General features: G+C 38.7%; 2 protein-coding genes across 3 annotated transcripts in view; one reads left to right on the top strand and one right to left on the bottom strand.

Moving 5' to 3' along the window:
• Positions 1-1,261, bottom strand: part of LOC137291760 (putative hydroxypyruvate isomerase) — an 87,163-nt gene extending 85,902 nt beyond the window's left edge. The window contains exons 1-2 of the mRNA XM_067823271.1: positions 954-1,261; positions 507-618 (exon numbers count right to left, since the gene is read on the bottom strand). Coding sequence (XP_067679372.1) covers positions 507-618; positions 954-1,221 — 380 coding nt within the window. The 5' untranslated portion in view covers positions 1,222-1,261. The remainder of the gene's footprint in view (positions 1-506; positions 619-953) is intronic.
• Positions 1,236-13,368, top strand: LOC137291759 (uncharacterized). 2 transcript variants are annotated; one of them, XM_067823269.1, is made up of 10 exons: positions 1,236-1,369; positions 3,633-5,030; positions 5,565-5,750; positions 7,905-8,051; positions 8,687-8,791; positions 8,997-9,112; positions 9,662-9,732; positions 9,977-10,146; positions 10,563-10,709; positions 11,021-13,368. In XM_067823269.1, exons 2-10 carry the CDS (start codon positions 3,680-3,682, stop codon positions 11,218-11,220), a joined length of 2,493 nt encoding a protein of 830 aa, XP_067679370.1. In that variant the 5' UTR covers positions 1,236-1,369; positions 3,633-3,679; the 3' UTR covers positions 11,221-13,368. The 2 variants fall into 2 exon arrangements, with proteins under 2 accessions (XP_067679370.1, XP_067679371.1); XM_067823270.1 differs by having other exon boundaries at positions 1,316-1,369; positions 3,639-5,030.
• Positions 13,369-15,928: the final 2,560 nt, after the last annotated feature.

Raw genomic sequence — 15,928 nt, 5'->3', positions numbered from 1 at the left:
CAGCGTATCAGCAAATGAACCAGCCAGTCGGAAGCCGTTGTTACACTTGAGTGCACATTCACCCACTATGACTGGGTTCGGTCTCCCGAAGGCTTCGTTTCGAGGGAAGTAAGCCCATAACAAAATATTGCCCTTTTGAATCGAGATTGTACGCTTATAATTTTGTTTATTTATTTTTTTTACAAGCAGCAATGTATATTGTATGTCATGAATAAGTGATAATTGTGTTTTAATTATGTTCGATTTTTTGGTTGCATGTGACCTTTAACACCAACATATACCATAAATGGACTGTGAACTGATATGCAATATTTGTACAACCCTTTTGATTCACTCCATACCAAAAACCTTTGTGCAGAAAGTAATGGAAAGTAACTAATTCAAGATAACCTTCCGATATTTCCACACATATGAATACAGTCTGGAGAAGTGATGATCAGCCATTACTTTGTATAAATCTTCTATCAATACTATCAAAGGTTTTCTAGAACTGATGAGTCAACTACCTTTTACACTCCAAAGCATTTGCATATTGTATTGATAATTCCAACTTTTCCCTGAATTCCTGTTTTCTGCTTGGAAGAGCAGCAATGCCAAGGTCACCATTTGCTAAGTCACCTGGAGGACAAAAAATTCTCAGTCAGAATTAATGGCTGGTTATGATAAAGGTCTTTCACAATTCATTTCATATTTTCACAATTACAGAGAATGTTCATTTCAAGTCATCTATTTCAACTAGTCTAGGAGAACTTTTCATTTTCCCATATTTATCTGTGTTGCAATATTTAGTATGATAATATCAATGATTTTGTTTGCCAATGTACATTTTTAAAATGTAAGTATTCCAAGTATTATTGATTTGAAATATATTCCATCAATACTGATACATATTTTCATCCATTCAAATGCAATACACAAACTGTTCTAGCTGTGACATCCACAAATACATCTACCAGGGTATCCATTGATAAGCACTTGCTCAAGCCCCGCCCCTTTCCTGGCGGCCCCCATCTCATCTACTGGAACGTCATACGGGAACGTGCACTCCACATACTTGAAGCCAGCATCTTTTGCAACCTGATACCTGTCAGCTAAATATGGCGTTTCCTTAAACATAAGAGAAACATTGGCTGCAAGTTTCAGCGGCATACTGCTTGTCGATCGATGCAACGTTCTTAATGCAATCACGGCAAAGCCCAACGTATTCTTCGCAGGCAGCATGTGTCTCTAGGTCAAAGGTTGCGTCCATATAGGTCAAGGTCGTTTTAATCTCGCGAGATTCTCTTGTTGTCATGGTAAAGAGCGTGACGTACTTAAACAAGATGGCGGAATGTCTTGCAGGTGTGTGTTTGTAAACAAGTTCGAAAGAGTAAGTTGCTCCACAGTTAGACTGTCTAGACTTAGGCAATTGTTCATAACCCTTGTTAAAATATTTAACATACATCGATATCGAATATATGGATCAAAGTATAAATCATGAACTGTGAAGTTTTCGTCGTCTGATCATAATTATGTTTTGGGCTCACTGTGTCACTCTGACTGTCACACAGGCATCGTGATTTCTTGAATGATGGAATAGAAATAGGATACTGTTTTACAATAGTTCATGCTATAATCGAGACAACAGCAATACAACCATACAACCATACAACCGACAATAGAACTAGATGTGTGTGAAGCTGTATCGATTCATTCCAGACAGTTGTAAATAATATCGCAATCTAACGCACAGAAACAGGAAATCGTATTACGCGTAATCAATTTGTTCGCAACTAACACATTTCGGCACGGCATCCGGAATTAACAAGACACATGAAAATCATAATCAATATTCATTATCTGGACAAACAGTACATGTCCGTGTCCTATTCTCGCGGTAAACATGCTTTCTGCCAAGATCGCCGATGCGCGAGTCTGTGAATGATCCTGATATTACAATCTAACAAATACTGGTGAGTTTTCACCAACTTTGACAAATCATAACTTTCTTCTGGCCTTTCCAACAGGATTTCTCTTAGTTACACTTCATAACTTTACTTCCGCATTATGCTGCAAGAATGAGAGATACTTCATTATGTCAGTGGTAGACGGCCATGTTTTTCATAGAGTTCAAGAGTGGTAATGCAAATGATGGATCAAGCAGTTGATAGATGCAGATATTAGAGGGGGAGTCTCATCATTTTAAAACATCAAGCATTCATACGATAAGAACTGTTTGCACTGTTTTTTTCAGCTGATATAAGTAAGTATGGCAGGAAAGGGAAATGCCAGTATATATAGTGAATAGTTTATGCCAACAGCTGATACCGATGTAATATTGAAGTTAATGTCTCAGAAGGTTCTTGTCACTAGATGTTCGGAATTTGTCTACTTTTGTCTGCTTTCATGAAACAGAGATGCATCTAAACTGGTAAAAGTTCCAGTAATCTTGAATGAAAATTTTAAAAGTATTCTGCATCATTTTGAAGTCTTTTACTGAATAAACACAAGCATATTTTGTAATCCATTAATTACAAATATTTCATTTGATCATACAAAGTAATTATAATTGGTTCTAGTAACTTTTTATGTAAATTTGTTGTAAAGTTGTTGTGTCTGAAATGGGCTTAAATAGTTATTTTTCCTGGACAGCACCCCATCTTCAGGGGTCCAACGGTCTAAACTTACTCCAGGGAGAATCTGACCTAGGCCAAAATGTACCTAGGCAAGATTTGTCCTAAGATATTCTTTCCCCGTGGAAAGTTTTGCCTAGGCTAAAGTGAAAGGTTTGCCAAGGCTAAAGTTTCCCCAGCTAGGCCAAAATTTACCCCCTGTTGTTTTGATATTTTGTTTTGTTTCCTAGGAAAGATTCTGGCCTAGCTAAGCCACTTCTTCCCAACCATTGTTCTTATATCAAAAAGGGAGAGATGCTGGCCTACTTTGGCCACTTCTTTCCCACCCTTGTTCTTATACAAATTTGGAAGAAATAGCCTAGCTAGTCCTGAATCTCCCCTTTTAGATATGAAAAAAAAAACAAGTGTAGAAAAGAAATAGCCTTTGAAGTTGATTCAAGGGTGGGGAAAGTTCATCCCAGGCCAATGTTTCACCGAGGAAGGTTAAGTCTAGGGGTGGGATGGGGGGTGGGGGGGACAGGGGGAGTTTGTCTTCGAAAGTTTGGGCTGTTACACCAGTAGATTGGTGCTGTCATGAAAGAAAACTATTTTAAGGATGAAGTTTTGGTTCAGACTGCTTTTCGCATCATTGCAGAAACATAAAAAATATATCTTTGCTAGAAATCTTTGGAAAAAATCTCTGCTTTGATGCTTGTGATTCTCAGATCATGACAACAGGAAAATGGAGATGCCCTCTTCATTACAAACACGAAATCTGACATCACACATTTATGTGTAGCAACCATGTGAACTCCGATATGATAGGTGCACGAAAATAGATGTCTGAGAATTTACATTACACCAAGATATTCTTAATCATTGGCAAAATTAAATAGATGAATTGATAGCATTTTGTAAAGCATAACAACCAAAGTTGTAAAAATCAATAAATGCCTTCGGACATCGAGCCCTGGTTTTCTCTTTGTAAACATTAAATTTAGCTTTTAAATTTTAACTGAGGTTTAATTTTTTAAATGTCAGTTCCAGATTTAAGATATTTTGAAGAGCAGTAAGAGCTGTCCACAAACATGATGCGCCGTGAAACAACTAATCTGCGTCGAGAGAAGGCCTCCAAGCCGCTGCTGACACAAGGGCGAGTGAAAACCGGGAAGTACTACCTGCGGACACAACCATGCCCTTCACCCTTAGATACAGAGGATGGACCAATCTTCATGATGAAGAGGAAACGAAATACATCCCTCATCTGGTTTGATGTGTTCATTGTCATTCTTGAGATGTTACAGATCTTGGCGCTAGTCCAGGTGATGTCACTTCGATGGGTGTGGCCCAAGACATGGATTAACTACACATACTTTCTGTTCATTTTCAATGTGGATATCTGGGAGCTGGTGAAGGTTTCAAGTGGAGCGTTTCATGGAGTTCAACACTACTTCACACCAAGCTCCTTTGTGCCATTCAACTACAACTACGTTGTTTTGGCATGGGGCCTTTTCTTACTGTGTTTGATAGGAGGATTTGTAGGTACCTATGCAATCCTTCGATACAGGAAGCGACCATACCTACTGGTCCATGTTGCGAGGATGGAGAGAGCTGGAATTATCATTGTGCAGGTCATAGCTATTCCGCTTGGTGTCACCATTGCCAAGTTATTTCAGTGCACAAACATATTTGCCAAAGTCGACCCTTTGAATGACCTTACATGTTTTTCTGGTATACACTGGGCATATGTAGCACTGTCAATATTTGTTATCATTGGGTTCTACTTCCTGGTTCCTGCTTGGATGATCTATAGAACCCGTCAGGAAATCCTTGCCGGGACACCTCAACACCATGAGACCTACCTCCAACTGAAGGAAATGGAGTACATGTCAGGCCTGGATGTCCTCTGGATTGTGAAGGGATTTCATATATTTTCATCCTTTAGACTGAGGTCAGCTTACTTCAGACCATTCCTGCACTTCTTTAAGTTTGTCTTGCTGAGCATATATGCTAGTGCAGTCCAGAACATATTTGCTCAGGCTTTAGCCACAACTGGAACAATGTTTGTTTTACTGCTCGCTGTCACTATCATCAGGCCATTTCGAATAACCAGCTTCAACGTGTTCTTCATATTTGGTTATCTGTGCCTCTTGGGGAACTGCATCATGGGAAGCTGCTTGGCAAGTGTGCCCCCATCAGAGGTTCTGTCTCCATGGCTTGTGGAACCATACTCCACTTGGATCCTGGTAGGGATAAATGGCACCTTGTTACTGAGTATGCTGGCATTCCTGATGCACCTGCTGGTGTATAACTTCTACTGGCATAGGCAGAAGGGACACTCACCACTGTGGCCAGACATGGCCAACCAAGGAGCAGATAAAGTCAGCGTTGAAACCAAGAAGTACATGGTGTCTGTGCTCAAAGCTAGATCTATACTTGGTGAGTTGATGCATATTGTTAGAGTATAATATTTAGCCAAATAGGTATTAAGTGTGTATAAGTGTTTTATGCACCAAATTTCACGTCATTTCTCTTCTAATTGATAAATGATTGATGGATAAGACTGATTACAACAGTGATTGATGATACAATGCCTGTAAACAATGGTTTACAATACAGTTGTTGTTTTAATTATCCAGTACTGATTGTCATTGTCATTCTGTTTGGAAACTGCATGCGTCTGTGACATAATGACAAGATGTATGTTACGTATTGGAGTTCCAACTGTGTCATCAATGATTTTTAGCTTAATGGGTCTCTTCACAAATGATCTATACATTTTTGGAACAAATCCCATAACAGAAACATATACTCAAATTGTGAGTGTGGGTCATTCTACTCACAGTTCTAAGACTGTCAGCATGCAAACTGGTTTTAGCTAGAAACATAAACATGATCATGGTATTTTCTCTAAAATGATATTTTGAAAACGGTTTCATTACAAAATATTTGTGACAAACTGTATTGCTGTAGAGAAGTGTCGTAGCTCCAACCCCATGTTCGCCCCTGTCCATGAGTTATCCCAGCACATCCAGGTCATCAACGCCTACTTCCGCGAGGCAGAGAAACTAGGAGACGGTCTCCATGACACTCTGTGGGATCTCCTCGATGAGATGATTCAGCTGCATGAGAAGCTGGAACCAAAGTCTCTCTTTGGAGGTGAGGTTTATACAGATACGAGGGGATGTCAATAAGTTTTGAGCCTTGCATAGAAAAACACAAAATATTGGTATGAACCACATTTTTTTTTTTCAACATAGTCCCCTTGTTAGTCAAGACACTTGTTCCATTTTCTCTGCCAGGCGCTGATGCCATCTCTTTACAAGGCGCCATTTTGTTCCTCAAACCAAGCCTTAGTAGCAGCAATAGGCTCATTATCATCCTGAAATCAACGACCATGCAAATATTTCTTGAGATTTGGGAACAGATGGTAATCACTTGGTGCCAGGTCTGGAGAGTAGGGGGGATGCGGCAAGATTTCGTACCCGCATTCCTGGACAGCAACGGCTGCAACGCGAGAGGTGTGTACTGGAGCATTGTCTTGATGTAGAAGAATACCACGTCTGATCTTGCCCCGGCTTTGCCTTTGCTATCCCAGAAGACTGTCGCCATTACCTTCTGCACTGATCTGGAGGCTTTGAACTTTTTGGTCCTGGGAGAAGTGACATGTTTCCATTCCATGGATTCTTGTTTTCTCTCAGGATCATAGTGATGGATCCAGGTTTCATCACGGGTTACTAGCCTAAAGTGAAAATCTTCTGGATTCTTGTTGTATCTGGTTAGCATGGAGTTGCTTATGGTGACCCTTGTTTGCTTCATTTCATCTGTAAGCATTCTTGGCACCCATCTTGCGCACACCTTAGACATGACAAGATGTTCATGAAGAATTGTCTCGATTGATCCGTGTGAAATGCCTGTGGTCTCCTCTAACTCGTGGAGTGTGATTCGACGATTTTCCAGCACAAGTCTAGGCACTCTGTCAATGTTTTCCTGACTAGTGCGTGTTGTTGGGTGACCTGGACGGGGGTCATCTTCAAGACTCTCTCTACCATGCTTAAATTCATTGACCCATCGTTTGATGGTAGCAGATGAAGGGGAAGACTTCCCATAAACTGCTGAAAGCCTTTCTTCAATGTTCTTCGCTGAGTTTCCTTCAAGAACTAAAAACTTAATTACTGCTCTATACTCAATTTTATTCATTTTCACTGCCGTGAGGGGGGTCTCTTTCTGTCAATGTGAGCTGTTCAGTAACTTCTGAGAGTAGGATACCAAAACTTATATATCACATCAGCTACACTCCAAGGTTCAATGTTGTACCATAGGCTGTGATACCTGGGTATGAAAAATGCTCAAGGCTCAAAACTTATTAACATCCCCTGGTATGTTGAGGTGAACCAATTTGTGGCAGGTCTACCTTTTTTATGTCGTATTCATGGGTGAAGTCCACTATGTACTGAGTGAGTGAGTGCACTCAGCAATATTCCAACTATATGTATGGTGGTGGTCTGTAAACAGCGGTCTGTACATAATCAAGTCTGGATCAGACAATTCTGTGATCAACAGCATGAGCATCAATCTGCGTAGTTAGAGACTGAAGACATGTGTCAACCAAGTCAGCAAGCATGACAAACCGATCCCGTTAGTTGCCTCTTACAAAAAGCATGGGTTACTGAAGGTCTATATTCTAACCCATATTACAGGTCCACTATGCACTGTCTGCCACTTGTTGAAACATGTTCTTGGTTCAACAGCAGCACACTGTGGTCTGATGTTGTGTTATCAAGGAGCAACAATATTAAGTTGTCATTGCTATTTTGAGCAATTTGATTTTTAGATTTTTTTAGAGCATTAACATTGTTGCCCCAAAGTATGAGTCTGAATGATAGAGTCAGTGATACTAGTTTGTGTAGAAAATTGGCCATTTGCGGAAAATGAAATCAGTGACATCCCATCCTAACAAAATCACAGTTACTGATGTTAATAGATCTGTGGGTTTTGTACCTGTGGTACTAGGATGGTGTAAATGCAGCTAGGGTCCTTGCATGAAGCGAAATCGACCTTTGTTTGTTGGCAATCTATAGCGACTGTATATTGCTTTGTTTTGTGTTGTGATATTTTATGTTTATGTGGTTGTTCTAAATGTACATCTGTCATAGTCTTGTTCTTTTTACTGTTAGTATCAGTGTGTTCTGAAATATGAATGAATGAATGAATGAATGAATGAATGAATGATTTTAACTCACTGTAGTGTGGTACTAAATACCAGTTTATCACCTTATCAGTTGTTTTGTATGTATTATATTTGTCCTGTAGATGGCGTGAAGGACTCCATCCGTGAGACTGCAGCAGAGTTGATGAAGCTGATGCCAATGTTCACACGTCGACTTGCTCAGAGAGACTATGACTTGATCCTTGTCTCTCCCCTCAGACGTAGGATGTTGTTGAAGATGACTGTCTTGGGTAGGTTCCCTCAACCTAGGGGCGACTGGTTCACAAAGTATTAGCAAGCTTTATGTTGTTCTTTAAGACACCCATGGCTGTGCCTCGATGTGATTGTCATGGCTTTATAATGTCTAACTTTTGCTGATTTGCCCAATATCTTGGCCTTTGCATAGTGACACACATTTACCTGCATCCAAATGATGTTCAAAATGTAGAATACTAGTAATCTTCATTTTAACTGCCTGCAATATCATGTGAGTGTTTGATTTCATTTGCAATAAATACAGAGAATTGGAAGCTTGTTTAAACCAGTGTGAAGCCTTAATATATTTACCTCATTTTGACAATGAATTAGTGACAGTCCAGTCTTGCTTAGAAAGATCTTTTACTGCAGTACTCTCCTTTATATAGAGGTCAGAGGACACCTGCAAATGTGGACTTCGTGGATAAACTTTGTAATCGGCCTATCGGCATGAAGGCATGCAAATTCTCAGTATTAGAGAGACACGCATTCATTTAAGCGCATATACTTGATTAAAAAGACAAATAATTGCAGAATGATGCAGACGTTTATTGATACGTGGCATTACATGAATACACCATGCACAGAGTTGGACTTCATCTTCATCAGTTGATTATCTATTTCTGAACAGGCTTTTTCCTGAATGGACGATCAAGGGGTATTGCCAAGAAGCAGATAACTGGACCAGAGATGACAAGAATCTGGCCTGAGTCAGAGACCACCCCCGGAGTAGAAGGTCAGTTGGGCTGAAACATGTCACTTGTCATACTTCAGAGATCTTAATGCAAACTTGCATTATAGTAAAATGTACTTGACTAGCAAATACTTTGTCACAACTACCACCAGAAGTTTCTTGTTCACTTTTTAATTGACAACTTGGTTTCATGTAAAGAACAGAATGACTTCAGTTTGCTGTGATGTTCGTATTACTGTATCCCCAGACAAGATAGAGTACTATGAGGACCTGATGCCTGCCCCCACACAGGGGCCTGACCAGGAGCAGATGTACCTGTCTGAGTCTCTGTCCTTCCCCCTTCAACTGATGGATATTGATGAGGTAATACTACCTATAAGACTTCAATGGGCTCACCACAGATGCCACTTTGTGTAAAACACAGTTCCAAGAAATAGACAATGGCTATTGCAAAGAAGAGATTAAAACGTGTTTGTTGGGCAGGCCACTCTGGTCTTCTGTTCTGTAGAAACTGCAGGTGATATTGGCAAGATAAGGTTGTGCTGTTCATGAGGATGATGTCTGGTGCAGTGGCAGCAGTATACAGTTTCTGGTACAAATGCAGAATATCATCCCTGCATCTCACACTTGTCATCATGCCCTGTCATAGCATATGGAAGTTACACCCAAACATAGGTTTTCAGAGACCACAATGCACATTGTGTCCAAGTCTTCATTCTTCTCCCCAGTCTTCCTGAGTAGTATATAAACTAGCTGAATTCCTATGGTATGAGATGATGATAACTGGTTTCCACGTACACTCTGCATTGTGAATAATGGTGATAAAATTATTAATTAGTACTTGATGATCAAATGGAACAATGTTGCTACTATTCGTAAAATTTATTTTGGTTCCAATTTTTGTTGTTTTAGGACGAGAAGAGTGTGTCCTCTATTCTGAAGGGAGCGCCTGAGATCCAGCTGTTGTCCCCGCCACCTACAAGGTCAGGCAGTGTGAATGTCTAATATATCTGCTAGTGTCTGTAGTTAGTATCTTGCATGGCTGCATGCATTGAAATTATTGTGTGATGCTAATGACATCCTTCCCCACATCCTTCATTATTTACAAGATACAGTCTCAAGTATTGATTTATGATGTACATGGAGCCTTGTATTCATTGTCAACAGTGTGATTAAATGAATTATTGAATTAAGTAGTTATAATTGTCTAATGGAACTTTGTGTCAGGCCAAGTTCAAGTCTGTCGTGCCACAGCCATGTGACCTTGAGAGGAGAGGACAATAAAGGGTTTGAAGGTGACTCTGGAGGTCAGACTGACATGGTGGTGAATCTGGAGGACTACAGTCCAGGGGAGACAACCACAGATGGCTTAATTCAGCCTCACACCAGTAAACAAGGTTTGGCTTAGTTCCTAACATCTGTTAACGTCATGCATGATGATTTAGGTATTTGTTTAACTGGTATTTGGAAGTATGCCAGCATTACTAGAAATAGCACGATTGCTTAAAATCTCTTTAAAAATCATGAGTAGGGACTTAGTCTTTCTGTGTAGAACAATTGTCAAATGAAATACTTTGCTGAGGCAGGAACATTTTGTAAACAGATTAATGTTATTGACAAGAATTAACTTACACATCTATATGAAGGATAAAATTAATGATTCTGTTAAATATTCTATTTACTTTTCCCAACAAGACTTGGTAATGTGTGTATATGAATACCTTGACAGACTATGTTTACCTCATTATTAAGGTATTTTCTAATAATTAAAATTGTGGCAATTTAAGTACAGTACTAAAATTGGTTAAAATAGATTCCGATGAAGACAGACAGGATACAAGTCCAACCAAGACCAGTGGTATCACTATTTCCAATGACCCTGATAAAGCTTCACAGGCTCAGGAGCTTGTCAACCAGAAGGGTCATCTGAAGAGGACATTGAGCTCAACACAAATTACTGGTGAGTGCCTTACGATCTCTAGTTGGCAGTAATAACATGTCACACTTGTTCTAGGCTAATACATAATGGTAACAGCATGACACGTGTTACTGGTGAGTGCCAGGCTAGTAAGGGGTAACAGCATGACACATGTTACTGGTAAGTGCCAGACTAGTAAGGGGTAACACATGTTACTGGTGAGTGCCAGAGTAGTAAGGGGCAACAGCATGACACATGTGTTACTGGTGTGTTGCAGTCCACAGAATGTAACATGGAATGTGAAAGTGTATATCTTAACCATCTTTAAGGTATATTATTCTGTCTTTCTTTAGACTCAGTTGGCACTGAATCTGAGGACAGCACAAACACAACCAGTCAGTCCTTGTTACAACCAGTCTCAACCAGTTCACCAGTGGTCACAACCAGCTCAGAACAGAAGCAGCCCATTAAGGAGAAAAAAATGAAAAAGAAGAAGAAGTCCTCGAGGAAGAAGTCAAGCATGGAGGACCCAGGAGACAGTACAGACTACTAGACCACAAGTCTTTGTGTTATCATTGATGACAATCTGTCTATCTAGCAAGCATGCAATAACATAAAGTTATATATAGAAATGTAAATTTCTTCTGTAAACAAATGGAACATTGGTGTTTTTTCATGATTGAATTAAGTTCTAAAGCAATATGACTGCTTTGCTCATAAACATCAAAATCAAAACCTTTTTAATAACTTTTACATTACACATCAAAATAAGAATAACATATCGTTTTCTGAGGAGTGAAAACATTGAACCCCTCATTTCAGTGGTAACTAAATAAATATAAACAGTATTTGATGTATGAAGTATAATCCTCAACGCAAGTTCCTTGAGGGGCATTTTGGAAGTTGTAAAGATGAAGGAAAACCAAGTTCTATAGATAGTCACCTTCTTTATTGCAACAAGTGCGGCATTTTGGCAAAGGTACTAATGCCATTATCAAGCAAGTGATAATGGTCATAAGGGTGTTAGTACCTACACCGAAACATTGCACTTATTGAAATAAAGAAGTTGACTATCCATAGAACTTGGTTTCCCTTCATCCTGAAGGTAGTGCTGTTATCCCTGAGGCAGTGCTATATCTCCGAGGCAGTGCTCTCAGGGGGTTCCACTGTCCATGCAGCTGTCATGTACTAATGTTTCCATGCAGTAGTTTCAGTTGTCATTGGGATACAAGGGCTTTATATACTTAGCAGATTACATTTATTTTGTATTTAGCCCATATTTTGTGTGTGTTTTTTTTTTCACTATAAATTTGCAAACTTGTTTACTGTATTTAATTAATTTGTGTAAGAATGTTAACATTCTTGTTGACACTGTTGATGAAATCCGTCCAACTCATGTTAAATGTGTGTACATTTTGTATGTATAATAAAAAGAACAGAGTAATTTCATGTCTTTATACTCTCAGTGAAAAGTTTTGAAGAAGGAATGATGAGTTTCCAGCAATGCGCAGTCCACACAAAAAGAGTCATACCACTAGTAAAAAATAACACTAATGTTGTCTTACAGTCAGTGTATGAAATTCAGTCACCATTTGACTGTGTGGATGATGTCATGAAAAAAACATTAGCATGTGATTGCAAAGCACTGGAGAATTATAATTATGATAATGTTTCAAAGTACGGTAGATGTTTGTTTTTGTTTTTGGGGTTTTATGGTTTTGTTTTACATTTCAGTGTTGCCACTAATTTGACAACTGTATGCTCTAATGATGTGTTTTGGTCATGTTACCATGTGTTCTCTTATCACTCAAAACCATGAGCACTAGAATGGTAGTTTCGCTTGAAACTGGGGTAGTTCACTTATCATGGCAACAGGAACTGTAATTCTATGTTTGTAGGAAGGTTAGCCCAAGGTTCCAGCCTGTTTCCTGTCAGTCTCTGAGTTTCAGCTTTCTTAGTTTCTCTGTGACAGAAGGAGGGCGTGGTTGTGTTTCTTCTGTGTCCACACCTTGTTGTGGAAATGATGAGTTGGAAGTGCAGTAGGACAAGGAATGGTTGTGGTTTCAGTCAAAGCAGAATCTAAATGTTGTTTCATGTATATTTCTTGTACAATGTACTTTTATGTTTGTTGGTATTTTTTTGTTTCTATGGGAAAACTGGTTTACTTCCTCAGTCTTAAGTTGTTAACCCTTTTTCATTCATATTTTTTTACTTTGATTACATGCAATTTTTGCAAGTTTTAATGGACAGCATTATATATTTATGTGATAACTCGCATTTATAAAATGGATGTAGTATGTGAAGAGTTTCGCTCTTTTTTCCACAATTTTCCATTGAAAAGTTTTGATCCCTTGGCAGACAAAATTTGTCATGCATAATTTTAATTCTTTTGACTGTTGCAACTGTCATCAGTGATCTTGGCCTTTCTCAAAATAGGTGCAGTGTTGTTACACTTTTTGGATTTATGAAATTTAATGCACATTTGTATGCAATCAACTCAAAATAAATGGGGAAGTATTGCTGGTTGTTTGCTGAGATAAGCTACCACTAATCTAGATCACTTTGAGAGTCAGGCTATTCACATGGTACAGGAGCAATCCAAGGTTGGTACTTATTACATCTGTTATTGCATGATTAGTTGGATGCTGGATCATTCACACAATCATCATGTGAAATAAAATTTATACATCTTTTATATGAATATAGCTGTGTTTTGTTGTTTTTGACCTTGTTACAGGTAGTTTAAACAACTTCAGTCAGAGGTCTGTGTTGGGATTCCAGAGCAGGATACGTCTTCAGTACCTTGTTGTGTCTCCCACCATGGAGTTTCCATTGTCACTGGTGTTCCCATGATATCCAGAACATACCTCTAAAACTACTTCAGCAATCTTCACCAGATTTGGTATACTGCCTCTGCATATCATGTAGATGTGTCTTTTATCCTTTGACAATTTTAAATTACAGCTGAAAACTCGCCTCTCCACTATCTACTATGGATGAAACCCAATCTGTACACAGACTCACAAGTGTTGACATTTCCCTTTAATACCTAGTCTTTTATAATGTACAGTGGAAACCCTCTAAACCAGCATGCACTGGGACCGGCAAAACATTCCAGTATAGCAAGCGTGCCGGTTTAGCAAACTTTTCTCTTTTCAACTTTAGAATGATATTCTGTGTGCCATAAAATAAACTGAGCATGTGTTGATAGTATTGATATTCTTTAAATAATTCATCAATAAAGATAACATGAAATAATAAAACACAAGCATACATGTATGTAATTTAAGACGTGAAAAAGTCAGTAAGCTTAGCTTGCTGTTTCCCTGATTTTGTCTCAATAGCGGTGTTCTCAGTGACAGTCTCTAAGGTTTGAACGTGTGGGAGTAACCTTACTTCACTTGTTGAAGCAAAGTATCTTTCATCCTTCAGCATGTCAAGCACAACTCAAAGGGACAGCTGAGGTCAATGGTCGACATCTTCGTCAGACATGTTCTTGGGTTGTAGGAGTCGCTCAAGCTAGAAGCTCTGCCTCCCATTCACTTTCTGTTTTTATCTGTTATTACTATGACCTACTGTAGCATCTATAACTTGCTTAAAGCTCACATTCATGAGGAATTCCGAGCTTAGAATTTCAGTTTGTGAATTACATGTAATACAGAGCAACAGTGAGATTTTGAGACAAGCATATACATGTATTTCATGATTTAAGGCATATTTTAATTTGACATCAAGTTTGACCTCCAAGACACTCCTTCAGCTGTTGTTTCTGACACAACAGGATCTGTGTGTGTTCCCAGCTTTAGTGTCAGACAAAGGATTTCAATACTGTTTGTAAACAATCTGTAGAAATATTTATAAGCCTTTATAAGGTCTAACAATCATACATTTTTCGTGTAAATTCTTTGGCACAATTGTGAAAATGTAACTTGATTCAACCTTCACACCATTATGTGAACAGGTCAGTATGTGCAATAAAAATGAACATTCTGACAAAATTTGAAAACAGTTGCCATGTTTCTTCAGTTATTATACACTGGAGACAAATGTGAACACATGTTTCTGCATGTGGTTTCCCATGGAAAGTGAACCATGGAACCATAGATGTGTATAAACATCCATCTAATTATATATATCTGTACCAAAACACTGGAAGTGTCAAGTTGATATGTCAATAGTCAGAAGGTACACTGCACCATATCTGTGTTTAGATTGTGTAAACTTTTGAATTTGCCATCTGCCTCAGTTATCCCAAGATAGATGGTTCTGTTTTAAAGGCCAGCTTTTGCAGTTATCATATACACATACTTTTTATCAATATATCACATAAATGAAATCAATATATGTGCAAGTTTTGTTCCCTTCAGTTGTGAGAACAGAAGGACCAGTTGGCCATGATGGCAACATCAAAGAATGTTTATATTTTCCTGATTATGTGACTAATATATATTGATACACAAATTCATACAGTACAGGTAGAAGTCATGTAAACACAACCTCAATCTGGTTCAAGAATGCAATAATGTTTGCAATCACAAAATCTGAACAAAATCCCGAGTCATTGGGGGATTTGTACTCAGTCAGAATGACATTTCACAGGTGTGGGATGCACAAATTCCATCTGAACATTATCATTTAATGCTTGACACAGCTGCTCTACCTGGGTCCAGCAATAGCCTCATGATCTGTATCCACCAATCAAATTACTTGTGTTGGTGTAAGGTGGAATATAGCACACTTTCTCAAGTGTCAACAAAGGTCATTGATCACACGAGTGGGTGTGACCACAATCAAGTGCAAATTAGTGTGATGTAGGCAAGCATTAAAAACTATGTCCTGTGAATGTCAGCTGTAAATTCTGCAAAGTCTGCCTTGCGACAGGTGGTGTTGACAACATCCTGTGAACAATAGCTGCCATTGAAAAGTTGCTTCATACATTGATTTCTGATGTATCCCAACGATCACATAATGAGAATGTGTGTGTGGAGGAATTCAAGATACAGTATATATGATTTGGTTTCAATGATATTTCTTATCAATACATGGCATAAAGAATTGTAATCGATACCGTTTTTGTTTTTGAGTGCTAAAATGTTAAATTTCCATTAATTTCTGAGCATGGTTGTTGTGTAAGCATGTTTGTGTGATGGATTATAATGTAAGGTTGACATTCTTCTTGGTCAAATCCCGTCAAGGACAGAGTCAAGTTCTCCCAGCTGATGGTGGTAATGTTGTTATACCTGCCCCTCAATCAATCCTTA

The sequence above is a fragment of the Haliotis asinina genome, chromosome 7 (genome assembly GCF_037392515.1).
Source record: "Haliotis asinina isolate JCU_RB_2024 chromosome 7, JCU_Hal_asi_v2, whole genome shotgun sequence".
Taxonomy (NCBI): domain Eukaryota; kingdom Metazoa; phylum Mollusca; class Gastropoda; order Lepetellida; family Haliotidae; genus Haliotis; species Haliotis asinina.
This window is presented reverse-complemented; position numbering and strand designations above follow the sequence as displayed.

Coding starts and splice junctions, on each gene's coding strand:
- LOC137291759 (XM_067823269.1), top strand. CDS start 3,680: ATGATGCGCCGTGAAACAACTAATCTGCGTCGAGAGAAGGCCTCCAAG. Junction 8,792..8,996: donor GACCACCCCCGGAGTAGAAG/GTCAGTTGGGCT, acceptor CTGTATCCCCAG/ACAAGATAGAGTACTATGAG. Junction 10,147..10,562: donor GCCTCACACCAGTAAACAAG/GTTTGGCTTAGT, acceptor TGGTTAAAATAG/ATTCCGATGAAGACAGACAG.